Genomic DNA, 27,612 nt, shown 5'->3' with positions numbered 1-27,612 from the left:
AGGCCAGGAGAAACAAAGTCAAGGGAGGTGGGTGTGGGGCATGAAAGACTGGGCTGTGCAGGGGGCAGAGGAGTGGGTGGTAGCTAGGCCCAGTTAAGCTGGGGCCAAGTCAGCAACGGTCTCCTGGGGCAGCAATGGGGAAACAAATGGGGGGAACGGGAGTGGGACAAGACCTGGGAGGCTGGCCAGGACAACCAGGGATCCCGCCCTGAACATCTCCCTTGCCCCTCCCTGCTGCCTGTGCCAGGAATGACAAGCTGAAGATCCACATGCGGAAGCACACAGGAGAGCGCCCCTACTCATGCCCGCACTGCCCAGCCCGCTTCCTGCACAGCTACGACCTCAAGAACCACATGCACCTGCACACGGGGGACCGGCCCTATGAGTGCCACCTGTGCCACAAGGCTTTCGCCAAGGAGGACCACCTGCAGCGCCACCTCAAAGGCCAGAACTGCCTGGAGGTGCGCACCCGGCGGCGCCGCAAGGACGATGCGCCCCCTCACTACCCAACACCCTCTGCCGCCACCCCGTCCCCTGCTGGCCTCGACCTCTCCAACGGCCACTTGGACAACTTCCGCCTCTCTCTGGCTCGATTCTGGGAGCAGTCAGCCCCTACTGGGCCCCCAGTCTCCACCCCAGGGCCCCCTGATGACGATGAGGAGGAGGGGGCACCCACCACACCTCAGGCTGAAGGTGCCATGGAGTCCTCTTAAAGAGGGACGAGTGGCCAAGCTGGAGCAGCACGGGGGCTGGGGACGCCCATGCCAAGCAGTGGGAGTGTGCAGCACAGACGGCGCTGGGGGTCCAGGCACTGAGCCTCCCTGGCATCGAAAATCAGCCCCTTCCCCCAGAGCCCTCATTCCAGTTTCAAGCTGAGAAGGTTTTGGGGCAGAAGCTCCCCAGATTGGGGTGCTCTCCCAAGGAGTGATACGTATGATACGATGTATATATTTACAGCTCTGTTGTAACGGTGGGGTCCCTGTCCCCAGCTGCTCCTGGGGAGTAGAAGCAATAATGTATTTCTGATTCGTGGGGTCCCTCTTCGGCTATGCGGGTTTCTAGGGGGTGGGGGGCTTGGGACCAAAGCCTTGCCCCGCCCCCATGCCCCTTGGGGTTTTGGCTGTGTAAGGGGGTGAAGGACTGCCCCTCCCTTTCGAGACCCCTCCTTCCTGGTTTCTGTTCCCTTTTCCTGGCAGTGAATTATGCAAAGGGGGCGGCAAAGGAAGGGTAAGTGGGGGAAAGCAAGGTAAAAGCTTGAAAGACTGGGGGACTGGGCCTGTAAGGAAGGAGCCATCCTAGTCCCCCTCCGCCCTGCTCCCAGCGCTGAGTCATGGGGTCCTGGAGAAGGGGCGGGGTGGCCTGATTGGCTCGCCCGCCCCTGGGGGCAGCGGGAGGGGCCCCGCCCAGCTAGGGGAGCCGCTCGCTGGTTCTCTTCCCCTGCCCTCCCCTCCCGCGTCCCCGGGCAGGGAATGTCTTGTTCCCGCCGCTCCCTCCCCGGGGCCAGAGGGCAGGGCGGGCCGGGCGGTGTCCTACCCTCTTCTCCTCCCCACCTCCTCCCCGCCCAGGTGCGAGCTGGAGCCGCCGCCACCGCTGCCGCCCCTGACTCACGCCGCCCCCGGGCTGGCGCGGTGCAGGGTGTGGGACCGGGTGAGGGGTTGGGGGGAGCCTTGCGGAGAACGGGCTAGCCGGCGCCATCTGGCGGCCGTGCCCCGCCTGGGCGAGCGCCCCTGGCGGCCACTTCCAGCGGGCCGTCTGCGCTCACCCCCACCACCCCAGCTGGTGAGCGGCGCCCCCTTGCCAAGGCTGTGGGCAAATAACTTCTTGCTCAGCCGCAGGGAAAGTGGGCTGCGGAGCTGTGGGAAAGGGACCCTTTCCCCAGACGCTTGCCAGCCCGGCTCCCTGTTGGGTCGGGGAGAATAATCCCCTCCCTCTTCCCTTAGGATTGAATCCACCCCCGTTCTGTACATAGCTTTTTCTGTTGGTCTTGTTGAAATCTAGTTTCAGATTTTTAACTACCCAAATCTGCTGGGGGTGGGGGTATCTCCCCCCTCTTCCTCGCTGGGTGCTGGACCCCGTTTGGCCTGGGCTCTGCCTTGCACTATTTCCCCTCCCTGGCCTGGCGGCCCCTCCCCCTCCTTCAAAGGGGCAGGTTCAGGGGCCCGGTGCTCTCCCTCTCTCCCAAGCACCCCCATGCCCATTTGCACAGCTGCCCAGGTACCCCCAATAGTGGGGGGGTCACAGGGAGGGGGTAGCGGGACCAGTCCCTATATCTATTTAAAAAGTGATGATGTAATATATTGGGGTTGGGGGAGGTCGGGTTGCCCTGGGCCTCATCTTAGCATTTCAGGTGATGGGGGAGCCCAGGGCTGAGGAGACCTGAGGCCTAGCCCCAGGGAGTGAGGACAATGTGGCCTCCCCTCTCCCCCCTTGCGGCTTCTCCACTCAGTGCCTTAGGGGGGGAGGCAATCCCCCCTCTCCTGTTCCCCTCCCCTTCCCCTGCCCCCCACCTCGGGTGTAAACGACAGGAAGAAATAATAATAATTTAAGATTCACATTTGTGTCTACCTTTGGTTCCTTTATTTGGAGGGTAGATGGGAGGGATCAGAAGGACTGGGGGTTCTGAAGCCGGGAGAGGGGTCTGCTTTGGGAACAGAGGATTTTTGAGGTGGTCAGTGGGGCCAAGGGAGCGTGGGAATGCCGACAAACTGGGCCTCGGGTGGGGCTGCTATCCGTGCCTGCTCTTCTGCGGCCCCTTCTCATCCAGGTCGCTAGTGAGAGGAAGGGGGTGGCCCAGTCACCACCATTCTGTTTTCACAGGAGCATTCCTGCCCTTGCCCTGCCCCATCTGTTCGGACTTGGCTCCTGTTATTTACCAGCCACTGCTGCTCTCACAGGCCCCCCAGGCAAACAAGCTCATGGCTGTAGATATCTTCTGATTTTAGGCTGATGCCGAGAGATGAATGGGCAATGACTTGCCCAAGGTCACATTGCTAGTAAGGGCAGAACCAGTAGTGACCTCGAGGATAACACCCTCAAGCTACCCCCAATAGTCTGGTGACCCAGCTTTTCATTGAGCCTTCTGAAATCTCTAAAAACAAAACTTTGCTTCCCCTTTAACCTCTCAACTCATTACTACTTCCGGTGCCCCACTCATGCTGGAATGTGCCCACTGGACAGCTTTCTCTGCAGTCTTCCCAGGTAGAATCTGCCTGTCTCTCTCAAACCCGGCTGGCTGGCCCAAGGCACACTGCAAAGCTCCTGGTTGCCGCAGCCGCTGCCCACCCGCCCCCCTTCCCCTGGGCCGCGGCTCTCTCCCCAGGCCTCCCAGACCCCCCGCACCCATCCAGGGCGCTGTGTGGCCCAGCAGCCTCCTCATGGTGGAGACTTCCAACTCTCTGGCCTTTCAATCTTTGACCTCCTTGGCCGTAATGACCTTCATCTCTGCTCCCACTCAGACGGTGCCCTCAACCTTGGCCACTCTCTGGATTTATCCCAGAATTCTTCCCTGGTTGTGGCCCACTCTCTATGTCCCTCCTGCCCGTGGCCTCAGCTCTAGCACCTCATGGAGACATACCCCTCACCCCGGGGTCTCAGCCCCTTTCCTTCCCCAAGTTCAGTCATCTCAGGCACTCTGACTACAGACACCCCAATTCTCTCCCAGCTTGTCTTTCCCCTGACCTGCCCAGTAAAAGCCTTCCACCCTTGAATCTAGTTCACAGCTACCACATCTGCTCTAGAAAGCTACATAGCCAAGTGTACTGGAGTCAGTCCTCGCAGGTGATGCTTTTCAACATCACTTGAGCCTTTAACGCTACCTGGAAATCTCTTAACCTCCCCAGTTGGCTCCTTTGCACAGTCCCCAAGGCAGATATTTCAGTCTCCACCACCCACTCCTTGAAACCTTTATTCCACTCCCAGCCCCCTTTTTTGCTGCCTCAGCAGGTGCACTTGCCTCCTACCTTGCCCCCACCCCCGCCCCAGTAAAGCAAGGCAACCACACTGGAGCAGGTTCTGCTCTGCTCGGAGGAACCTACCCTCTCCCCTCCTGCCTCAGGCGAGCCTACTCCTATTTGAGGCCACCCTGTCCTCCTGGCCCTAGATCCCATCTCTCCGGCATCCCTCTCTCTTCAGTGCTCTCTTTTTCACCTCTTAAATGCTCAGGTCTCCCTCTACTTAGGTAAAGAAAAACCCTTCAGTCCTGGGTTCCCTTCAAGTGCTCTGTTGCTCTGTGAAGCTAACTCCCTCCTCTTCACCATCAACATTCTTTTTTTAACTACAGCAGTTATACTGGGGGGAAAAAAAGGATTTTCTAACTTCTTGCAACAGTGTCACAGAGCCTGTTTCTGTTTCTGAGTCTTCTCTGTCAGTCACTCCCCCGCCCCAACCCCATTATGACTGGTTTTGACCTTCCCTGCACCATGAGAAATGTTCCCACGAGAGCCTTCTGCTCCAAGGCTCTCTCAACTGCCAAATTCAATGCCCAGTCTTCAGTCTTCATCCTACTTGGTCATTTCACAGCATTCGATACGCTTGGCTTGCTGTTCGTGAGCCTCTCCCCTCCGTGGTTTGTGACTGAGCCCCTCAGGCTGCTGTCCCTGTCCCCTCCTCTCCTGCCATGCCCTACACCAGTATGATCCAGCTCACCCTCTCTCTTAGAGTCCCTAAGTCAACAACCCCCTAAAATACACCTCTGGCCCAGAGTCCTGCCCTTTTCTAACTGTCCCCTGGGCATCTCCAGCTGGATTCCCTACAGATACCTCAGAGGTCTTGAACTGGGCCATTCCTCTTTCTGTAAAACCTGTTCCTCCTCTTGCCCTAACGCCGCCCCATCCCAAGCACAAACTCCCTGTCATCCTCAGCACCTCAATCCTGAGGCCGTCACCGACCTTTCCTGGGCTGAGACAGCCTCCTCTCTGCCTCCTTAGCTTATGGTCCTAAAAGACATATAGGAATATATCACTTTCTGACTGAGGATCTTCTGACGGGAAAGGGAAGCTCCGTCCTACCTCTGCCTCTGACTGCCAGTCTCATCTTCTGGCACGCTCTGAGCTCTCCACCCAGACACCCACCCACCCCTCTCTTAGGCTCTCCCTTCCGAAATGTGCCACATTCTCCAAATTCACACAGGCCTCCCCCTGGAGTGCTTTCCTCCGCTCCTCAACCAAACAAACTACCAGGTTGCCCCCAAACCTACCTCTTTTTTCACTCCTTCTATGAAGCCTTCATTCATATACCCCCAACCCAAATTGGTTGTTCTGTCCTCTGGAACCTGCGTCACTCCTTGTTTGGGGCACTTGCCGCACTTGTCACTTATCTATTTGATGTCACTGTCCCCCACCATTTGGTGGGCTCCTTCAGGGCAGGGGTGCTGACCTGGCAGGCACTGGGCAAACCTCCATTGCCTCCCCTCCCTTTATCTCTGTCTCCAGCTCAGGCAGAGGGCCAGGCACCCAACAAGCCATTGGTAAAATGTAACAGAACATCCTTAGACCTCCCAGGTTCCAACTCCTTCTGCTTTCTGCTCACCTGAATTCAGAGCTAGACTCAGATGAGAGGGTCCTGCTCAGAGCGTCTTGGAGCCGTTGCCGCAGTAACCCCTCCTGTTCAGGGCCCTTTCTGCGAGCTGCAGCCAGCCACAGGCGGGGGCCCTCCTCATCACTGGAGTCCCTGTAGAAGCCTTCCATCTCAATAGGTCCTGGGGGAAGGGAGGCTGCTCCCACTGCCCTCACAGGCTCCAGCCACCTCGGACTGATGGAGACTCACAGCTCTAGGTCCAGTTCCCCCTGGTAGGAGAGGGGAGATGCACACACGGAGCAGGTGTTGTCCAGGAGGCGGAAGCATGTGAGGCAGAAGAGACCTGGAGGAGGCCAGCAGGGAAGGAGGTGAACGTGTACCTTCCCACCATCCACCCTGCTTCCTGGCTTCCAGCCCCTGCCTCCTTGACTCCCCTGGCCCCCCATCCTCCTCAAGTGGTCCACACTAGGGAATTGCTGCAATGCCACTTGCATATAAATTCCATTCACATGGGAGGAATGGAAGGCACATATAGAGAAAGTGAGCTGAGGGGTCTATGTAATTGAGAACATGCATAGTCATGAGGGAGGGGTACAAAAGGTGAGGTACAGGAGAAGTCCATAAAAGAAGAACCACAGTTGATTGTCATGATTGTCACATGCAAATGCAGTGAGTCCCAGCAGGGAGAAGCATCTCCCCAGGGGTCTCACCTCGGCATCCCGGGGTACTGCAGGACACCAAATTCTCTGTGTGCGCCTCATCCTGGGGCTGCCCACAGCCCAGGCAGTAGGTCTGGTGCTGCCTAAAGTGGCTGATAAACGGAGCCAGGCAGGAACACCTGAAGAGAAGGGTCGCAGAAACTAAACAGGCCAGCCCAGCTAGCTTCCTCTCCAGCACCACACTCCAGACCACGCGTAGGCCTTCCTGCAGACTAACCTCCATCCCTCTGACTACAGCAGCAACCTCTCTGCTTCCCGGCCTCCTTTTCCTTTCACTCCCCACCCTTCATCCATGCATGCATGAATGCCACGGAATGGGTACCCTCTTCAACCAAACCTCTGGACGTTTAGAAAGGACAGTGATCCATTCTGACCTCTGGCTCTTTTTCTACCCCCTCTTACCCCACTTCCTATAAGGAAGGACAGTGGGCTCACCGCCTGGCCAGCACCTGGAGGCCACTCATGTGACCCTGGTCAGCTGCCCGTCTCCTCACTGATCGGTGCAGGGCAGCCACCAGCTTGGTTCGGTGGCTCAGAAGTACGTTGTAGAGGTAGGAGATCCTCTCCTGGTGGAGGGGAGTCAGGGAGGGGGTCCCCTTAATCCTGTTTCCTATGCCTGGAGTGCTCTCTGCACTCACTCCTACTCCCTACCTTTGCCTTCTGTCCAACTCCTACGAATCCCTCTAGGCTTGGCTCAGATGCCCCTTCCTCTGGGAAGATTTCAGGACTTCCCCAGGTCGAGTTACCCATTCCCTCCTCTGGGTTTCTGTGGACTTTATTCACCCCTTAATGAAAACACTTTTTTCATTGTTACATCTTGTTAAAAGCCAGTCTGGCCTGCCTGAAGACCATGAGCTCCAGACTGTGTCTGGTTCATCTCGCCATCCTTGAGGTTGAGCGGCACACAGTAGATGCTCAGTAAATGAGTAAACAAATGGCAAGTTTCCATTCACCCCTCAACATGACAACATGGCTCCCGTCCCCCCAGGGTTTTAACCAAACTTTGAAGGCAAGCTGTGTCTCAGAAAGCCCTGCCCCAAGAGGCACCATTTCTCCCAGCCCCATTTGCAGTCCGGAGACCTACAGTCCAGGTCATTGGCTTTGGGGTTTAACCAGAGGAGAAAGAGCTGGGCTACTGAAGGGCTCTAAGCTCCCCTAAACCAAGACAGACAGCCTCGAGCTTAGCACCCTGGGGAGTGGGGCAGGAACTGGCCGGGGACCACTCACCTGCTCCCGGGATGGATAGTAGGAGGCACAGATGACCCGCCGCAGCCGGCTGACATAGTTGCCAAACAAAGTGACAAAGAAGCAGAGGCCATACATGACGCCTAGGGGCACAGCAGACACAGTAAGCAGCCACCAGTGGGCACAGGTGGCAGCCACACTCACCCTGAGTCATCTGTGCCCCCTGCACCCTGGATGGCGTCTGTTCCCCCAGTGCCCTCAGAGGTGTGGCTGATACCGATGACTATATAACCAGTGCTGTCGGGCTCCGAGGGATGCAGGAGGCAGCGCCGGGACAAGACGGTGATGTTGCCTTGCTGCAGGACATCAAATGCCGACACCAGATCACGGAATATCTTCCCAGTGGAGCCAGTACCTTCCACGGTTATGGATATTAACACAGGGCCTGGCACCAAGACATTGTGTGAGGGATGCTCTTGGCAGCTGCCCACTCCACCATGCAGGAAAGGCCAGACCTCCTGGAGGGTGGAGAGTGGACAGTGCAGGGCATCAAGATGGCCCCCAGACCCTCAGCCAGGGGCCTTTGATGTCCTGGGCACCTCATGGTGCCCCGGGGCCTAACTTCAGCTCCTGGCACCTAGGACTGACCCTATGGTCCAGAGCTGGCTGGTGCTGTTGCCTGATCTGCCTGCCCAGGCCACCAGATCTGAAATGACCTTAATCGTCAGTGAGTCCACCCTCTGACTCCACAACTACCCAGAAGCATTTATATTAAAGCATTTGCTAGCAGCACTATTTACAATACCCAAGACCTGGAAACAACCTTAATGTCCATTGACTTGATAACTGGTTAAAGAAGAGTTAGTATATATATGCAATGGAATACTATTCAGCCATAAAAAGAATGAAATAATGCCATTTGCAGTAACACGAATGGACCTACAGATTATCATATTAAGAGAAGTAAGTCAGACAGAAACAAATATATGATATCACTTATATGTGGAATCTAAGAAGAATGATACAAATCTTATTTACAAACCAAAGATAGATTCATGGACATAGAAAACAAACTATGGTTATCAAAGGGGAAAGAGTAGGGGAGGGATAAATTAGGAGTTTGGGATTAAAAGAAACACATTGCCATATGTAAAATATATGGACAACAGGGACCTACTGTATACCACAGGGAGCTATATTCAATTTCTTGTAGTGACAATAAATGGAAGAGAATCTGGAAAAAAACATGCATATGTATACATACAACTGCATCTCTTTGTTGTACACCTGAAACTAATATAGTAAATCAACTATCCTTCAATAAAACCAAAATTAAAAACAAACATTTGCTAAGCACTGACTGTGGAGCAGGTACTGAACAAAGTGCTTCATTGGTTGTTTTGGGTATTTTTTAACTTTTTCTGTTGGGTCTCTGGTACACCGGATTAGATTAATTCTATCCTGTGGTTTGTGGTGTGCTCTCAATTGTCCACCAGGCATTCAACACACGTGATCTCATTTACTCCTTAAAGTTACCCAGAGAGGTTGCTACCATTATTGTACCATTGTCCGGATAAGGAAACGGAGGGTCCGGGAGGTTAAGCACCTTGCTCAAGGACATTATCTGGTAAAGAACAGAACTGAAATTTGAACCCAAGGCAGTCTGATATTAGAGCTTGTATTTTTATCTACTGTCTTGTGCTATAACCTTGAACTGGGCACAGGGATTACCAGGCAGAAAACAGAGTTAGAAGAGGGGCAAAGTCAGAGGCTGGTAAATAAGTGACAATCTCCCAGGACTGAGGAAGTTAGGGAGGTTCAGGCGCTCACTGCGGGCCACGATCTCCCCTTGCAACTGGTGCCGGGCCAGGTCGAGCACCCAGAAGACGGCATAGTCCAGGAAGACCAGGAGCAACACGAGAAGGAGGTGCCGAATAAGGTCGAAGGTGGCCAGAATGTAGAAAATCTGCTCCCACCGGGACAAGAAGATGGAGCCTGGGTGGGGGAGGGCTAGCCAGGAGGATGCTCCCAATTCACCCGCTCACCAGACCCCAGCTCCTAGAGAGATCTCCCTCCTGGAAACGTTTCTTGCCCCTGATCAAGCTGGGGCTTGTCTTCTCTTGGAAGGTGATGAAGCTGTGCGGGCCCCTGGGTAAGTGGGAAGCACTCGTCATGGGCAGGGGCTTCGTGGCTAGAGCTGGAGGCCTAGCATCTCCATCTGGGCCTGGTGGCCTATTTCCAGTCTCCAGGAATCCTCCCTCCTAAGGCACCTCTGATACCCTCACCTGGCACTCCGCCTTACAGACAGCCCCCGCCACCCCAGCCGCATCTCCTCCACATCAGCACATGCACACTTCCTGCTCTCCGCGCCTCTCCAGCTTCACCTCCCTTGCTCCATATCCACTCCCCACCCATCCTCCCCTCTGTCCAGACATCCAGGGTGCTCCTAGAAGCATTGTCTGCCCCTTCTCTCTCTGTCTGCATCCTCTGAGGGACCCTACTTTCCCCTTTCAGACTGAGGGCTCCCCAAGGACACGGTTGTGTCTCCCCCAGCCAGAAATTTCCTTCAGCTTTGGTTTGTCTCTCCTACGTCTGGCCCGGCCCCAAGCCCAGCCGGTGCCTGGGATTCTGGGCAGGGCAGGGCAGGAGGGTTGGTGGGAAGCCCCTTGGTCCTCAGGGCCCTCACCCGGCTGGATGTAGTGTCTGGCCTCGTGGGCACTGAGCGGCAGCACGGTGGGCAATCCCGCCATGGAGCGGACAGCCTCCATGTGCAGGAATCGGCTGGTGATGTAGATGTTGTCAAAACTGTCCCAGTTCAGGTAACAGTACCGGTAGAACAGGGCTCTGGTGGAGCATACGTGAGGCCACTCAGCACTCCTGACCAGATGCCCCAGGGCATCACCCTTCCTACCTGCACCCCTGCCCCCAAACTCCAGCCTCCCAGGATGCTATGGGGATGAGCAGGTCCCAAGGAGCCCTAGCTCCCCACCCCCAGACCCGTCTTCCGGCCCCAAGCCCCTCACTGGAGGTAGAGAAACATGAGCAGCAGAGGTGTCGTGTAACCCATCAGAGCCAAGGCCTCTTGGACGAGGTGTAGCTTCAAGCTGACAGCTTCGTGGAGGTCCAGAGCTACCTGGGACAGGCTCCGAGAGGCATTGAGATCCACAGAGAAGTGGTGGGTGGCTGTCATATTGAACTCAAACTCTTGACGCACCCGGTTGATTAACTTCCTCACCGCTGGGGCCACAGGTCCAGGGGAGATGTGAGCAAAGAGAGTTAGGAGGGGGCAGGGCTGCACCCAGGGAGGGGCCTGGCCAGCCTCGGGGGAGGGCCTGGGGGAGGGTCCGCATGGCTCATAGTCCAGCCAGGAACCCCCAGCGTTGGGACCTACAGTGGACAGAGGAGGGGAGAAGGCCTCCACAGTCTATGTCACTGCTTCGCGCCAGCCTTGCCCTCCACAGCGGATGTCTCCATGACCCACCAAGGGAGCAGGAGGCCCTGGTTCTCTCCCCAGCTCCCGCTGGCGAGTCCAGCTTTGAGGAGGCACCTCCCCTTCGCTGGGCCCCAATTCCCTAATCTGTACAGCACGGACATTGGCCTGGGTAAGCTCTTGAGGTCCTTTCCTGTTCTTGCATTCTTCTCTGTGGACTGGGAGCATTCCCGGGCTGACACATCCTGGGATGAGGGAGGGAGGCCACCCAGAACAGCGCCCAAGGCAGGGCCGGAAGGGGATCACTCACGGGTGCCGATGGTCTCACGCAGGAAGGTTTGGATGTACTTGGGAATGACACAAAACACCTGGACCACTGAGAGCCAAGACTGAGTGTCAGGAGGGGCAGAGAGCTGCAGCCGGCCTCACCCACGTCCAGGGACCTTGCTCTCACAGGGCCCTCTGACTGTTCCTTTTTCCTACTAGCCTCCATATTGGCTCAAAACCTTTTGGCTTCTCCCTATTACCCCATCCCACTACAGTGGTTCCTCCCTACCTGCCCCCCACCCCACATAGGGCCCAGCATCCTTATTGGTGCTATACTGATTGCCCCCCATTAGTCTCCTGGGCCCACCTTCCCAACTGACCCCTACACTTGCCAGGCCCCCAATCCTACTGGCAAACCCCTGGCTCTCTCACCACTAGCAAGTCCACAGAGCATCAGCTTGAAGGGCATGAGCACGTAACACAGGTGGTAGGCTTGTGGTATGACCTTCATGCAGCTGTCCTTGGCATCATCGAAGACCCGAGCACACTTCAAGTAGGGGTTGCCCAGCTCCGAGTTGCACACGTCGCCGATGTGCAGGAGCCAGTACCACACGTTCCGCAGGGCCCTGGCTGGGGGCAGCTGTGGGGCTGGTACCCAGGAGTCCTGCAGCACCTTCTCAGGGGGTTGGGGAGCACCAGGACAGCAACCAGAGAGTGGTCAGCGGCCTGGCTCTGCTATATTCAGGGGGGACTAGTCAGCACCCAGGAGGGGCCCACAAAGTCCTGGAAGTGGGGTGAGGGTGAGGAGATTGGGTGAATTTTGACCCCCTAAAACACATATACTTATGTGCTGACCTATGTGCTTCACACCATCCATGATTGACCGAAAAAACTTGCGGACCCGGTCAGCCACCTCCTTAGTCTTCTGGGCAATATCTTTGATCTTGTTCAGGGCACCTGAGAGGAGGCAGGTCATACTGAACTCAAACTCTTGGCACACCCAGTTAATTAACCATTAATCGGGTCTCCTCTTCTAGGGCCCAGTTCCCACCACTGCCCCTGGAGGAGGGCGTGGAGAGGGGGCTGCTACCCGGAATGCTTGAGTTTGGGAGACAGTTCATCTGGCAGTGGAACGGGCCAGAGAGCAGGGGTCAGGGGGTCTAACCGGATGCTTTAAGGTCGGGGCCCAGTACCAATGGAGAAGAATGAAGCCAGAGGACATAGAGCCCGCAGGACAAGGGGAATGCGGGTGCCCACAGAGACACGCAGCCTTACTGACAAGGGGCTGCTTGGCCCTCTCCAGCATTTCAGCGGTCTGGTTCAGGGCCAGTTCTGCCCCACAGGCTACAGCCTCACTGGCCCGGGTGAAGTTGCGCAGGGTGTTGGCACAGGGTCCTTGCAGCACCAGCCCAAAGGCAGCCACCAACAGCAGTGTCCGGCCCTGCTCTGGGGAGACAGCACCATCAGACCCAGGGCCCCAGCCTTGCACGTGACGGCGTACGCATGTGTCTTACAGAAGCCTTCAGAATATTTCCCTCAACCGCCCTCTGCCCAAGACCCTTCCCGCCTCAGCCCCCGCCCCACGGCCCACCCTCCTCCACTGGGTGCCAAGCTCACTGGAGAAGGCCTGGGGCAGGAGCAGGAAGATCGTGACTCGGACCTGGCGGGAGAACGCCATGCCCAGACTAAGGAAGGCCGCCAAAGTGAGGGTGCCCACCAGGCAGCCCCAGGGGCTGTGCCCTTCCACCAGCAGCTCCAGGAGCCCATAGGCTGTGGCCAAGGACAAGCCCAGGGTAAAGCCGCCCGTACTGCGGACCACAGCCCGCGCCATGCTCGGCTCCCCTGCCCCCAAGGGGTGCACAACATCCTTCATGACTTTGGGCATGGCTGCAGAGACCAAACGTCCACCTGTCTCCAGGAGATGCCCGCCAGATTCTGTGGCTCTTAAAGGCTCTAGAATTTCTCACCATGTTCTAAAGTTCTGGAGGGCTTTTACTGTATGTAAGAATTCCTTATCCAGTTCAAAGATTGGGGAAGGGAGAGGTGGGTTTCTAACCACCTCATTTCAGAGCAGAGGGATTAAAAGACACAGACCTCAGACAGCCTGTGGGTGAGGCAGAAGAGACAGAAGCAGAACCTCTCATCCAAGGACATCCTTGAGGAGACTTCTGGGTGGAAAGAGGCCTCCCCTGAGCAGACTTATGGCCATCAGACCTCATCAGAATAGAGCAAAAGGGTCAAGAAGGAAACTACCCCACACCAGTGAGTCAGCCACATCTTCACAGTGACTGCCAGCGACTGCCAGCCCCACTCCTCCCACCCAATCTCTCCTCTAGGACACCAGCCCTTTGCCCCACTTTGGTGTCTCCCCACCTCCACCAGTCTCATCCAGTGTCCCCCTCCAGTCTAGCCCTTTCTTCTTCTCTCCCTCATGTCTGCCCCACTTCCTTAGGGTCCCTCATCCTCCTTCAGGATCCCCCAAGTTCCTGCCACCCTCAGCCAGGTTACCCCAGCCTCCCCCACTGCCAGCCTCTAACCCTAGTGAACCAGGTCCCACCAGAAGAGCGGTCTGTCGGCCATGCCGGGCTAAACTGCACCATCTCCCAGCGGTACAGAGGTTCCTGAGCTGGGGGCTGCCCAACGCCTGTAGCCGATTCCTGTGGCGCCAGCAGGGCGAGTTTCCAGTCAGTGCTTTCCTGCTGGGAGCAGGCACAGGGGGGCTCCTGGCCATAGGTGAGTATCAAGTAGAGCTCAGGGGTGGGGCCCATCTTTTGACCTTTGGCTTGACCCTGTATCCTCAGGTCTCTTCCAGCTCCTGGTGAACCCTATGAACATCTATGAAGATCAGAAGATGGTGACATTGTACAGCTTGGTTGGTTAGTGCTGGGATAAGGGCAGGGACACTCAAGAGGCCTGTGAAACACAGCCTAGCCCTGGGTGCCCAGGAAGGAGTCTGAGCTTGTTTCTTCTGTTCCCAAGTGTCCCTTGTAGCCTCAACCTCGTCTTGGGCTTTGAGGGGAGATCCAGAGGGCAGAGGCCCCGAGTCCACAGAAGAAGACACAGTCCTTGCCCTCTCAAGTCTCCCCAGTCTGAGGGACTCCCTCTTACCCCCATGATACAGTCCAAACCCCAAGACCCTTCATGATCCCCATCTCTCCTGACCTCTCTGGCCTTGTTTCCTGCTGCTCCTGATAAATTCATTTCATTCACTGATTCATTCATTCATTCATTCATTCATTTAGCACTAATTGAGCACCTGCTGAGGCTTCAGCAGTGAACTTGGTTGACATGCACCCAGCTCTTTTTTTCTTAACTTTAGACTCTTAGAGATTATAATATATATCATACATACTACATCCACATACATACACTGTAATATATAATGCATACATGTGTATATCTATATATATGCAGTGACAGCTATAATCTATAATGATTTCTTTTTTTTAACTGAGATATAGTTGACGTACAATATTATGTTAGTTTCTGGTGTGCTACATAGTGATTGACATTTGCATATGTCACGGAATGATCACCACGATAAGTCTAGGAACCATCTGTCCACATACAAAGTTATTACAATATTATTGACCATGTTCTTTTTTTATTAAAGTATAGTTAATTTACAATATTATATTAGTTTCAGATGTACAACATACTGATTCAACATTTTAAAGTTATTACAAAATACTGGCTATATTCCCTACTGACCAAATTCTTTATGCTATCTATTACATCCCTGTGACTTATTTATTCCATAACTGAAGGTTTTTACCTCTTAATTCCCTTCACCTATTTCCCCTACTCCTCCCTACCCTCACCCCACACCCAGCTCATTCAGAGTTTACCTTCTTTCAAGTTTACAGTCTCATGGAGAGGGTTAGACAATAAATGAACAAGAAATAAACAAGAGCATTTCTGATGGTGAAAAGTGGTATGAAAAAAGCAAACCTGGGGGATGTGATAGAAAGGGGCAGAGAGCTACCTTGAGTAGTCAGGGAAGGCCTCTCAGAGGAGGTGACATTTGAATGGAGATCTTGTATCAGGAGGTACTGGGCTGCAAAAACAGAAAATCCACCTATAAGTGGTTTACCCATAGAGGAAGTTTATCATCTCACACAGCAAGTTTTAAAGTAGAGTGGTTTCGGGATTTGGATAATTTAGCAGCTCAGTAAACCCACCCGGGACCCAGCTTCCTTTTGTCTTTTTTCTCTGCCATCTTTGGCCTGTAGATCATTCCTCTTCAGGTCATGAAATGGCTGCAGCAAATCCAAGCATCACATCCTCATCCAACCATGTCAAAAGACCGAAGCATTCCTTCCTCATGTCTCATAAGAACAAAGAAAACTTCCATCCACCCCAGCCAACATCCCCCACACCTCTGTGGTCAGAACTGCAGCACGTGCCCTTTCCTAAACCTCTCCCAGGCAAGGGGCACGGACGTGGCATCGACACCAGCTCACTGAACGAACTACCTCTATGGGTTACCAAGATGAAACTGCTTTTGTTCCGACCACTGTATTCCAACCTTTCTCCCACTAATGACCTCTCACACAGACCCTTAGCTTTCTGGTGATTTTAATCTAGAAGACCCAGTCCTGCTTCAGTAATTATGACTGTTTTTAGTGTTTAAAAGGTCTGATCCAGTCTATATCAAATTTTCCATCTCACGTCCATTCTCAGACATCTTCCCCTCAACTGCCCCCTCGCAGCTCAGACCTGTCCCCTGGCACGGGGTCCCACAGTGGAGAAGGGGGCCTGGCTGGCTTGCTCACTTTTTTCTCCACTTCCTTCCCCTTTTGGTTCTTCTGATGTCAGAAAGGGGGTTAGAAGAATTAGAGGAAAAGAGACAAAAGTCTGAAGTCATCTATACTGTTATAATTCCACCGCCTCTGCATGGCAAGCACTCACACCCTGGCTGTCTCAGGAGGCCCGTTTATGGTTTCTCTGGAGGTTCCGTGTGGACCTCACAGTGCCCAGCTTCCTGCTGAGGGCAGTTTTATTTGGCTGACCTCAAATGAGGCTCCCGGTAGCTTCTACAGACCACCCACAGCCTCTTACTTTTGGATGCTTCCCCCCAAGCAGGCTGCACTCTGGGATGGGGACCCTCACAGATGGCTTAAGGCCTGCTGTCCTCCAAATGTCCACTTGTCCCAGAGGAAGTGTGCACTTCTTTGCCTAGCCAAACTGGGAAAGTAGGGTCCCTCGCAGCTGCCCTCCCCTCTGCCGTGGTAAGAAGCAAGTACCACTCTCCACGTTCACGGTTCCCCCACACTCCCAGGTCGGGGGTCCCTGCTGAGCACCCCCATGAACCCTCTCCCTCTCTGGGCCTTGGTGGCAGCCTGGGGAGCGGCCCTGCTGGGCTCTGCAGCTCAGCGGGCATCAGGCTGGGAGCGATGAGCCAGGTTCCTCTTCCTGAAGCACCAGCCTCTGAAGGGTTCTCTTAAGTCTGTCACTTGACATGGGGAAGTGGACACCCATCCTCTCCACAGACTCTCCTCCTCTGTCTGCCTACTCTAACCGCTTCTCTCCACTTCCAGAAAATACAGATTTCGAGTCTTGTCTTTATGTAGACTGGTTGGCACAGAGGGGTGAGATTAGTTTTGCTCTTCGGGTAAGCCTAGACACGGACATGGGCGAGCTCCACAGGGCTCTCTTTAGAATGGAGGGCAACCCTTGGTTAACAGTCATCCTCGGAATGTAGGCCAACTATTGTCAACTATTGTCCTCACCTTGAGTCTTGGGCCGAAAGGCCAAAACCATAGAACAAGCCGCTTTCGATGTCTTGTTATACCAAGCTCAGGATAGACAGATCCAGATTTACCCCCAGGGGCCAAGGCAGGGACAGGCCATTGCCCTTGAACAAAACCCAAGTTGTGTTAGCAAGGAAGAAGGCAGAAAAACTGCTGGGTGGCACCCGACAGGGTTTGCAGCAAACCTGTATGACCAGGTGGAGCCGGCCAGGTGGAGAACAGGGGGAGGAGCGCTCCTGGCGGGGGGACCAGCCAGGGCGAAGACCTGAGAGGAGGGATGAGCTTGGCGGGTTCCAGGAAGAGCAACAAGGCCTGTGTGGGCAGACATGGTGGGCGAAGGGCTGAGTGGCACATGATCACTTCAGAAGGGAGTCCGGGGCCAGATCATGAAAATCTGGAGACCACATTCAGGGAGTTTGGATTTGATCCCAAGTGAGGTGGAAAGTCATTGCCTAGTTTGAAGCAGAGAAGGGACATGATCTGACTTACATTTTTACAAGATCTAGTTGCCTTGTGAAAACTGAAGTTTAGGTTAGCAAGAGAGGAATTAGGAGACTAGCTGGTCCCTATGAGGGACGACGGGGACTCCATGAGGGCAGTGGAGATGGAGCAAAGTGAGGACTTGGGGTTTAATCTGGTGACCCTTGGGAGAACACTCTATCAACACCAGAATCTTCTAGGTTCCCTGACCAGTTTATGCTGTTCCTTGGGCCTGGAATGCCGAACAACACTTACTCATCTTCCAGGCCCTGCTGACACATCACCTCCTTTGTCCAGCCTTCCCAGCCCCACCCCTCCCCGCAGAAATACCCACTCCCTTCTCGGCTCCCACAGCTCTTTATAAGCACCTCCCTGTGCACTTAGCACTTCGTGTTGTAGTCATTTGTTTACCCGTCTGTCTCTCTCCCTGGATTATGAGCTTCAAGGAGCTCACTGTCTCCTTGCAGAGACCACAGGGAGACACACGTGAAACTGCTAAAACATACTGGGATGTACACAATTAAGGGCTAAAATTAGGGGCAGAGACTGTGAGTGCTGTAGGTGGCAGAGCACAGGGAATATTGAAGTGGCTGTGACCTCTCTCCTGACGGCTCTGGGCACCAGTGCCTGTTTCCAGAATTTTTCTCTTGCTTTCTGCTCTCTCAGCACCTATGGTAAGTGTGAATCCAGCCTGGAGAAGGGGAAGTGTTGGCCCCCTTCCCTAGCACACACACATGTACACATGCAAAGTCAATCCCCGACCATGGCTTTTCAATCTCTAGCCATCTTTCCAAGCCCTTCCAGAGACTGCCACACAGCTGAACCCTGTAAATGGCTGTTCAGTAAATGAGTGAGTGGCCTGGAAGGCCTATCAGAGTCACTGTAAATGGGACACAGGTAGAATGGTGACGGTTCTAGAAGGGAGTCAAAGAGGGTGGGTGCTCTGCTAAACCTGGTGGGTGAGGCAGCTTCCTCACTCTGCCTCCTCACCTCCTGGGCTCTCCCCACAGGCTTGGGAGCCATGGGCTGGGGGACCTCCCCTCACATCCGCTGTGCCAGCCTCCTGCTAGTACCCAAGATGCTGGGCAAAGAGGGCCGGCTCTTTGTGCTGGGATACGCCTTGGCCGCTATCTATGAGGGTGAGTGTGTGCCCCTGGGTACCAGTTAGTCTTCAATGAAGCAGTGACCCCGGGTGGGCCATCCAGTGAGTGCCAGGCCTGGTAAAGGAGAAGGACTGGGAGTCTCATCCCAGCTGTTTCAACTTTCTGTGTGTCCCTGAAAGAATGCCTCCACATCTCTGGGTCTCCTTAGTTTACACAGGTAAAAAGATCACGGGTTGAATGAGCTGACCTCTCACCAGTTTCTGGGCCCCATCAGTGTACGCTTCTAGGAGATGGTCACTGCACGCAGAGCAGGAGTTAGGGGTGGGCTGAAGGAAGTTAATTGGCTCTAGAGGGAGATAATCTACCAGGGCATCTTCCCCCAGGACCAGTGGCCAACCTGCGGCACAACCTCAATGAGGTGATAGCATCGCTTGGCTGCACCGTGGAGCTGCAGATCAACAACACCCGCGCGGCCTGGCATGTCTCCACAGCCCCGCTTCGGGCAGTGTTCAAGGACCTGCTGGTCAGGACCCTGCCCGGCCAGGACCTGGGGGTCCCTCTCCCCGCAGGGCCTAGATGACTTGTGCTGGGAGCTGGGGTCCTGGATTTACAGTTTCCCTATGAGGGTGGTACTGGACTTTTTTTTTTTTTTTTTGCAGAACTGTCCCCAAACATTGCCCTAAATGGTCCCTGGGCGATAAATGCCAGGATAGCCCCTGTCCCAAGCCATCGGGACTCCCCCAGACACACACTTTTCCAACCACCTAAGTAGCTGGTACTCTGGGCAGCTGAGCTAGAATGCCAGGAAATTGGGGGCCCTGGCCTTGAACACTCTGGAAGCTTTGAGGACCAGAGGATTAGGGAATTGGGTACTAGAAGACTAGAGATGGGGGTTCGGAAGAATTGGAGAGTTGAGGAGCTGGGGAGATAAGGACTGAGGGGCTTGGGACCTTGAGTTGGCACAGTGGTCTGCGAGATTAGTGATGGGTGAAGTCCAAGGACCTGGGGAACCCTTCTTGGATGGGAGGCCTCAGGAGGAGCTGGGAGCCTGGGAGGTGAGCAGAGGCACCTGGGGAGGGGAGAGGGCTCCCAAGGACTACGAACAGTGGAGAATCTGAGATGAAAGTCTGTCTCAGGGCTTAGTCTCCCTATAGAATTGAGGTAAGAGCCCAAAGCTTGGCTATTGAGGAAAGAACAGGCTGTCGGGCAGCAGAGGCTCTAAGCTCCCATGTCTGATCCATTTCTTCCCTCCCGCTCCAACCCCAGGGGAGCAAAGATTTGATGAAAGCCGAGACTCAGAACATCACCAACTCCTTTGAGGAGCTGGATGCCCAGGTGAACAGTGAGACCGGCTTCACTCCCGAGGATGCCCTGGGCTCAGAGGAGACAGCCCAAGGCAGAGAGATCCGCCGTGCCTCAGCCTCCAGACACCGCCTCTCTACACAGAAGATGTATGAGCTGCGGACCAAGCTGCGTTGCTCCTGTGAGGGTGGGGTCCCTGGGGGTGGGTGGGCGGGGCTCCAGGTGAGGGTGTGGGGACCTCAGGCACCTGTTGCCCCTTCCCACAGATGTGGTGAACAAGGCCATGCTCCACTGCCGTCACTGGTTTGACCAAAAGCACGAAGAGTGCATGCAACGCATCTGGGTCCCGCTCCTTAGCCATCTGCTCTGCCTGCCCATGAAGTTCAAGTTCTTCTGTGGCATTGCCAAGGGTCAGCACCGCAGCAGGAGGGTGGGGAGCACCAGGGCTGGGGTCTGAGTCCTTGGAGACCCCAGGTAGGTGTGGGGCAGAAGGCAATCAGGAGGGGAGGGTTTCGGCTCCGGGGACACGGCACCCTCAGATCCCAGCCCCTCCACTGACAGGCTCTGTGACTCGGGTAAGTTTACAGCAAGGCTCTCAGCTTTGTCTCTTCATCTGAAAGATGGGTACAATGATATGTTTATCCCACTTGGAGTTTTTGAGGCTTTAAGGGGTAATGTGTGTAAAGCAGGCAACAGCACTGGCACGGAGAGGAATCACTGTATTAAATGTTGGCTATCATTATCAACCTTTGGTATGGTTATAGACAGGTGAAAAAATGGGGGAAAGAATTCAAGGAGAGTGAAGGGGGAAAGACTGAGGGTGGTAGAAAGTCACAGGCAGAGAGACAGAAAAGCAGGATGAAGAGGCTCAGGGGAAGGGAGGACTGGAGGCTGGGTACAGGGAAGTCCCTGACCTGTCCCCTCCCCACCCCCCGGCCAGTGATGGAGGTCTGGTGCCGCAGCCGCATCCCAGTGGAGGGCAACTTTGGGCAGACCTATGACACCCTCAACCAGTCTATTCGCAGCCTGGAGGGGGAATTTTCAGCCACTATTAACCTCAAGGTAGGAGGAGGGTGTGAGGGCGGGGGTGGGGGCAGGGGGAGATAGGGGTGGGGGCAGGGGGAGATAGGGAGTGGGAGGAGGGCACCGGGAAAAGGGTGTGAGGAAGAGCAAGTGAGAGGACACAGGAGAGAGGTGACTGGCTGTGAGTGAGGGGACAGGGTGGGGAAGAGGGCCGAGCTTGTGGCTCACACAGACAGAGACCTGACTTGAGGACAGAAGAGTCAGCCAGGTGTGGGAAGATGTCAGCTCATACAGATGTAGGGGAGCAAGACTGAGTCAAGGAGGGCAGCGAACAGAAGGAGGTGGCAATCCTAAAGGTCTTGAGAAGAGTCAGGGGACAAGAGCGGGCATCAGAGAAGAGAAGCTGCAGAGAGGCTGGAAGGCTGGGAGGTTGGGAGGCTGGGAGGCTGAGGCTCTGAGTCAGCCCAACGCCCTCCACCAGGAAGAGAAGCGGGCTGGGGTGCTGGGCCTCAACACGAGCTGGGAACATGTGAGCACCGAGGTGCGGGACTACGTGAGACGTCAGGAGGCCCAGCTGGAGTGGGCTCTGGGGCTGCTGCACGTGCTGCTCTCCTGCACCTTCCTGCTCGTCCTCCGCGCGTGAGTCCTCAACCTCCACCCAGAAGCCCCCTCCTCTGCTCTGGATGGAAGCCCTGCCCTGAGGGAGGCTCTAAGGATGGAGCTGCAGAGCCCACCTTCGACTCCAAATGTGAACATTCTTGGGCCTTTAACTTTGCCTTTTTATAAAACTGGGTTTGTTGTTTACACAAAGTTAAAGGAAATGTGGACATTTTGTCAGAAGGAACGTTACCCAGGTTCCCACCACCTTAAAAGGGTGACTGTCTTCATTTATCTGCCTCCTTCCGGCCTTTATCCTGATGCTGACTTTTTTCTTTACTTTTAGCTTTGACTTTTGATTTTTTTTTCTTGCCCTTCATATTCCCCTTGGCTCTGACTTTGTGCCATTTTTATCGTCCGATTCTGCTTTCATTTTCTCCTGCCTGCTGCGTTGGCAGCTACTTTCCCTCCATTTGGACCAAAGTCCTCAACCCCACCCAGCCTGGCGTCTAGCTGGGCTCCTGGGCCTTACCTGGCTTCCCTGCCAACCTCTGGACCCTCTATGTCCTGTCTCCACCCCCAAATGCCTGAGATGGGCAGGGGCTGGGCAAGGGCAGCCATAGGAGCTCCTGCTTGGTTGGCCCCATCTGTGGGGCCTAGAGTGACCACAAGTGAGTGGTTACATGTGTGCCCAGGGCCCTGTGGAAGGACAAAGATGAATGAGCCATATTCCTGCCCTCAAGAAGCTCATGGTCTAGGGGAAGCAAGAGAGACATCAACAAAACAGATGGTTCACGGCTGTACTATGAACTGGCTCTTGGGACAGGGGTGGGAGCTGAAAAGGTGCCCCTGAGAGGGCCATAATGGGGCTTCAAAAGACTGCAGATAGGGAGCCATGGTCAAGAAGAGGAAAGGAGTTCTCTTGGGCCAGGATTCTGGCGTTTGTGGGGTGTGGAAGACAGAGGCTGGGGTTGAGGACTGGGCTGAAGCGGGCATGGTCAGAACAGTCTGAAAAATCCCTGCAGGAGGGCCCTGAACTGCCCCTCAGTTGCAGGGTTTCAGGGTGGACTGGAGCAGCTTGGAGGCAGGGAGGCCAAGGTGGGTCAGAGGTTAGGGAGCCTGGCTGGAGTGGGGTGTGGCAGGAAGTTGGCCTGAGATGGAGGGAGGAAGGGAAAGGTGCAGCAGGTCTCAGAGCCAGCCTGGGGAGGGAAGGAAGGAGGCACAAAGTCAAAAGCCATTTCCAGGCTTTCAACCTGGGTGGGGTCACTCACTGAAGGGACAGAGCTGGCCAGGGGGCGGGGCCCAGGCCCGGCAGCGGTAGGTCTCTCCACAAGGGGGCGCTCATAGCCTTTCTTTGCATTTATAGTTACTTCTACCTTAAAGGCGAAGACGTGGATTTTTACAGGGTCCCAGAACCAACAGATCTGGAACTTATGTTTCACAGTTTACAGAGCTTACTTAATGTAATTTTACAGTTTAAAACACATTTCCAACAATTAACATTTTTTTCTTAGGAAACAGAAGCATTATGTGGGACTTTGGGAGATACACAGAGGGGAGCTACATTTGCACTCGCGCGCGCGCGCACAAGCGCACACACACACACACACACACACACACACACACACACACACACACACAAAACACCAATGTACTCAAGGGTGTGTTAGAGGAAAAGGGAAACAGTGGTTGGAATGAATTTTGCTTGACGTGACTTCCAGGATATGTCTTGAGGGCTTGGCCAAGAGGTAGGGACTTGAGAGGTGAATCAGGAAATTCCCGCCACCTTTACGGGTTTCTTGTCTCAGTGCTTTTTCTCCTGCTGTTTCCTCTGCTTGCTATTCATCCAGAAAGTTCCATGCCTGGGAAACCTTCCCCTACCTCCCATGCCCTTACATGACTCCCTCCTCTCCTCACCTCTATTATGTCTCATCAGCGTATGTGTGCATGTCTCTCACTGGGCTGTGGGCTGCTGAGAGGCAGGGCAGAAGTGCCTTCTCCTAGGACATAGCTGGGGTCCAGTGCATGCTGGGTGGTCGGCTGAATGGCTGTGCGCCCAGGAACCCCACGGCAGGGCGTCGGCGAACCTGGAAGAGACAGAGACCCCCTAATCCACAGGTGCTTCTCCTACGTGGACAGCTATAACGGGGACATCCGCTTTGACAACATCTACATCAGCACCTACTTCTGTCAGATCGATGAACGCAGGAGGAAGCTGGTGAGCGGCGCAGCCTGGCCCAAGGGCGCCCTGCTCTGTGCCCTGTGTGGCTTCACGGCCCTGGAGGGCAGCAGGAAAGGGGAGAGGCTGCTCAGTGTTTCTCACTGTGTGGACATTTTCCCAGGGCAAACGGACTCTGCTGCCGCTCCGCAAAGCTGAGAAGAAAACCGTCATCTTCCCCAGGGACCCCACCATCCAGGCCTCAGAAATGAGAAATGTGGTGAGGGTGGCATGAAGGAGAGACTCCTGATCCTACAGAGGCAGAGGCCCGAGGGGTGGAGGGCAAAGGCATCAGAAAGGGCTTCAGGCCAGGGCAGGCGAAGCTGCCCAGCTCCGCCCCTCCTGCTCCTTGGGCAGGTAAGGGAGCTCATGGAGACATTGCCCGTGCTGCTGCTGCTGCTGCTGCTCTGTGGCCTGGACTGGGTTCTCTACTCCATCTTCGACACCATCCGCCACCACTCTTTCCTGCAGTACTCTTTCCGCAGTGAGCCCAGCCCTGGCTCCAGGCCCAGGAGACAGCCCCCTGGAGAACCCCCACCCCTGTGCAGCCACTCCACCCCAATTCTTCCCATTTTGCACCTCCTTCTGCGTCTCAGCCCCTCCCTGTCCTCTGCAGGGTCAAGTGTCAGCCCTGCAATCTGACAGCTGTCACTGGGGGCCTCAGTTTCCAACCCCCCTTTATATTTACCAAAAGGAGGAGTTAGTATTTGGTGAGAGGACAAAAAGTCCTGTGCAGTGAGTTTTTCTATGCCCTTACCTCTCCCCTTCATCCAGTCCCCATCCTGCCCCATCCCCTTAACTCCAACTCTTTCGTGATCCATACCCACCCCCCCACATACCACGGCCCCTATTCTGGCTTCAGGCAGTCATAAATTGGAAGTGAAAGTCGGGGGAGACTCTATGCTTGCCCGGCTTCTTCGGAAAACCATCGGGGCCCTGAACACCTCCTCAGAGACAGTAGTGGAATCAAACAACATGCGTGAGTGATGCTAAAATTTGGATCAGAGGAACTGAGGGTGGAGCGCGGGTGGAGACAGAGTCTTTCCAGGACAAAGCGTTGGGCGACCGCCTTGGGTTTGGTGAGGTGGCAAAGTGGCGAGGCTGGGTTGGAGAAATCAGAGCGGGAAACATCAGGTCAGAGTTGGAGGATGACAGGCTTGGGTCAGAGGGCTCTGAGGGCTGGGGCCTTAGGGCCAGAGAGTCCCAGCCCTTGGGAGCAACCCTGTCCAACAGAACTTTCTGCCATGATGGAAAATTTCTACATTTGTGCCATGCTGAGGAAATAGCCTCCTGTATTGGCAGCACAGCTCTGCAGGGTGAGGGGCAGGCAGGAGGAAGGCAGGGTAATCAGAGACTTAACCCCCATCCCCCTGGCACGGGGTATTCAACCCAAAGCCAATCCTGACCAGACCCCTCACAGGCCTGCCCCCTCCCCCAGCCTGCCTGCCCCAGCCCGTGCCCCTGAGCACCAGGGCCTATCTGAGGGCTGCACTGCCAAGCGGCCTGCTCGTGTGTCTCTGCCTGCTCCAGGCGCTCGGCTACCGGCTCCGGAGGGTCATCGCAGCCTTCTACTTCCCCAAGGTCCACCCCGCCCCTGACCCCTCCACCCCTACGCACACACACCAGCCCGCACCCAGCTCCCCACCGGCCCCATCTTTGGGAGATGCCTTTCTCCTTAACACTGTCACTGTCACTGACCCACTCTCCCCGGCCCCAGCGAGAGAAGCAGCGGATCCTGTTCCTCTATAATGAGCTCCTGAGGAAGAGAGCAGCCTTCACCCAACTGAGGAGGGCCACCATCATGAGGCGGGCACAACAGCAGAGGGCTCCTGTAAGTCTAGGCCTGTGCCCCTGTGCCCAGCCCCCACCGAGGTCCCAGGCCTACTGACGCCCAGTCAGTTCTGATGGGATGCATGCAAAGGGCCCTGGTCCTCCAGCTCCTGGAGGTCAAGGCTGTGTCCATCTCTGTACCCCAGGATCCAGCTCAGCCTGAGATCCTCAGTGGACCACTGGGAAGCAGGCTGAAAAGGGGGATTTGATAGTCAGGTCAAAGGAAAGCAAGAAGGGTTCATCAGAAACAAGGCACCACAGGTTCTTCTAAGAGTGCAGTTCAGACCAGAAGCTCAGTGCAGTTCAGAGGGCAGGTGGGCTGGGGGTAAGGGAGGTCTCATGAAAGGGTATGTGGTGTACAGAAAGTACACAGTCAGAAGAACCAGATTCCAGTCCACACTCCCTCATTAAGCTGTATGACCTTGGCCATGGTCCTCACGTGACCTCAGTTTTTCCCTCTGAAGAATGGGGAGCTTGGACAGATCTGTAAGGCCAGCTCACTAAAGATCAGTAACAGAATGGTGGTTAGGTGTGGGGCTCTGACGCCAGAGGGTTTGTATTCTGGCTCCTCCCCTTATTACTCTGACAATTGTGTAATCTTGAAGCACTTACTTAATGCTGAGCCTTGGTTCTTCCCTCCTGTAAAATGGAGTTAACTACTTCATCTGGTTGTTGTAGGCACACAGCAAGTTCCATACACGTGCTAATTGTCATTGGGTGATCCTAGGCAAGTAGCCACCTCTCCAAGCAACAGTTTTCTCGCCTGAAAAAGAGATGATGACACCAATATCTGCCTTAAGTGGTTATTGTCTGAATTTAGTTAATTTGCTTTCAGTTTCTTGGTACAGGGCCCAACATTATTTTAAAAATGAGTGGCAGCCATTCTTATTTAACCAGACCTAACAAAGTTCATAAAAGTGACAGACTATGTTTGCTTAACTTTTTCCTTCAGTGTCTAGATTGCCCCAACTCCCATGACACACAATAGGGGCTGAATGAATGCCTGATGAAAAAAATGAACATACTATGATTACATGACAGTTCATGGAGTTAACCGGATTTTGATGGGCAGGTGGAAATGTGAAGGGCTTTCATTCCAAGCTGAGGGAACAGAATGTGCAAAGACTCAGAGTCTAAAGGGAATGGCAAGAGCCAGGGCTAGTCTAAGGAGAAACTGGTACAAAAGATGCAAAGTTCAGGGAGAGGTAAGTTGGAGCAGAGGCTAGAAAGGCACCAGACTGTGGAAGGCTCAGAAGGCCATGCCCCGGAGTTCTGTCTTTGTCTAGCAGGTAGTGGGGCCCCTGGAGTTTCTTGAGCAGAGAGTGACCTGATAATGTGGCCTGAGAATTCCTGGCAATTGTGTGGAGAGAGGGTGAAAGAGGGAGGAAGCATAATAAGCCAGCCTTATGATTTGGAATCAGGGTACCTGGGTCCAGCGAGGTTTGATTGTTTATCCTCTGTGCCTTTGGAAATTCACTTAACCTTCATGAGGTTCATCTTTCTCATCTGTAAAGTGGGGGAACACAGTAGTGATGGTCTTATCTGCCCTACTCATGTCTCTGCCCCACGGTGAGAATCAACTAAGGTGATTCATGGGAAAGTGCAAAACTATGATGGTTGTTGCTGTTACTGGCTGGGAGAGGGTGTAGGCTGCATCCTCCCACTCTCCATCAAGGAGTGAGGGAGGCTCTCTAGGACCCACTTCACAGTACCCTTGCCCTCCACGGGTCTTCTTTGCCCAATCCAGCTCCCTCCAACATGTGAGCATAGTCAGGCCTTGAGATTTCAGAGCAGAAGTGCTATCCAGTACCCTTCGCACCCCTTCTTTCCCCGCTACTCCCCAACAGGCTCTAAACCCGCCTTGCCTCCTAACAGCGCCGCCACCTGGTGGACATCCTGCACCGCCGCTGCCCCATCTTGAGCCCCTGGCTGCGCCGGCGATGCGTGGTGTGCCAGGCACCCGAGGCGCCCGAGTCCTATGTGTGCCCGACGCCGGACTGCGAGGCGGTATATTGCTGGTCATGCTGGAACGACATGCGGCAGCGGTGCCCGGTCTGCACACCCCGCGAGGAGCTCTCCTCCTCCGCCTACAGCGACAGCAATGATGACGCTACCTACGCGGAGTGAAGGGACGTCCTGCTCGCTCGCCCATCTGCTCCTTCCTGTTTAGTAAAATTCTTTGTACACTCCT

At 54.9% G+C, this 27,612-nt stretch overlaps 3 protein-coding genes and 1 long non-coding RNA gene across 19 annotated transcripts in view; 2 read left to right on the top strand and 2 right to left on the bottom strand.

Annotated features, from left to right (window-relative positions):
* Positions 1-2,552, top strand: part of ZBTB7B (zinc finger and BTB domain containing 7B) — a 15,808-nt gene extending 13,256 nt beyond the window's left edge. For all 11 annotated transcript variants that reach the window (XM_006214664.3, XM_015248233.2, XM_015248234.3 and 8 more), the window contains one exon: positions 248-2,552. In XM_006214664.3, coding sequence (XP_006214726.1) covers positions 248-713 — 466 coding nt within the window. In that variant the 3' untranslated portion in view covers positions 714-2,552. The remainder of the gene's footprint in view (positions 1-247) is intronic.
* DCST2 (DC-STAMP domain containing 2) lies at positions 2,549-15,650 on the bottom strand. Of its 4 annotated transcripts, none has more exons than XM_072946453.1 (15): positions 15,101-15,650; positions 12,391-12,561; positions 11,971-12,072; positions 11,548-11,745; positions 11,159-11,224; positions 10,442-10,655; positions 10,105-10,262; positions 9,249-9,413; positions 7,696-7,863; positions 7,461-7,561; positions 6,669-6,799; positions 6,225-6,352; positions 5,764-5,857; positions 5,527-5,667; positions 2,549-2,768 (listed from the first exon to the last, which is right to left on the bottom strand). In XM_072946453.1, the coding sequence occupies exons 1-15, from the start codon at positions 15,210-15,212 to the stop codon at positions 2,726-2,728; spliced, it is 1,992 nt and encodes a 663-aa protein (XP_072802554.1). In that variant the 5' UTR covers positions 15,213-15,650; the 3' UTR covers positions 2,549-2,725. The 4 variants fall into 4 exon arrangements, with proteins under 4 accessions (XP_072802554.1, XP_072802552.1, XP_006214823.4 ...); XM_072946451.1 differs by lacking the exon at positions 15,101-15,650 and adding an exon at positions 12,733-13,150 and having other exon boundaries at positions 7,461-7,509; positions 7,623-7,863; positions 11,548-11,763; XM_006214761.4 differs by lacking the exon at positions 15,101-15,650 and adding an exon at positions 12,733-13,150.
* Positions 13,107-27,612, top strand: DCST1 (DC-STAMP domain containing 1). Of its 2 annotated transcripts, none has more exons than XM_072946450.1 (16): positions 13,107-13,377; positions 13,645-13,848; positions 13,917-13,991; positions 18,359-18,487; positions 18,835-18,974; positions 19,718-19,934; positions 20,020-20,163; positions 20,694-20,815; positions 21,258-21,415; positions 23,492-23,591; positions 23,716-23,811; positions 23,949-24,075; positions 24,454-24,570; positions 25,030-25,172; positions 25,309-25,422; positions 27,297-27,612. In XM_072946450.1, the coding sequence occupies exons 1-16, from the start codon at positions 13,317-13,319 to the stop codon at positions 27,546-27,548; spliced, it is 2,199 nt and encodes a 732-aa protein (XP_072802551.1). In that variant the 5' UTR covers positions 13,107-13,316; the 3' UTR covers positions 27,549-27,612. The 2 variants fall into 2 exon arrangements, with proteins under 2 accessions (XP_072802551.1, XP_006214723.1); XM_006214661.4 differs by having other exon boundaries at positions 13,108-13,377; positions 13,723-13,848.
* On the bottom strand, positions 21,391-27,434 carry LOC116284957 (uncharacterized). Of its 2 annotated transcripts, XR_012062813.1 has the most exons (5): positions 27,287-27,434; positions 26,848-26,927; positions 26,034-26,184; positions 23,291-23,460; positions 21,391-22,572 (listed from the first exon to the last, which is right to left on the bottom strand). It is a non-coding gene; the product is annotated as an uncharacterized lncRNA (long non-coding RNA). The 2 variants fall into 2 exon arrangements; XR_012062812.1 differs by lacking the exon at positions 21,391-22,572 and having other exon boundaries at positions 22,586-23,460.

This window comes from Vicugna pacos, chromosome 21 (assembly GCF_048564905.1).
Source record: "Vicugna pacos chromosome 21, VicPac4, whole genome shotgun sequence".
Taxonomy (NCBI): domain Eukaryota; kingdom Metazoa; phylum Chordata; class Mammalia; order Artiodactyla; family Camelidae; genus Vicugna; species Vicugna pacos.
The sequence above is the reverse complement of the archived record's forward strand: the minus strand, read 5'-3'. Positions and strand labels throughout refer to the sequence as shown.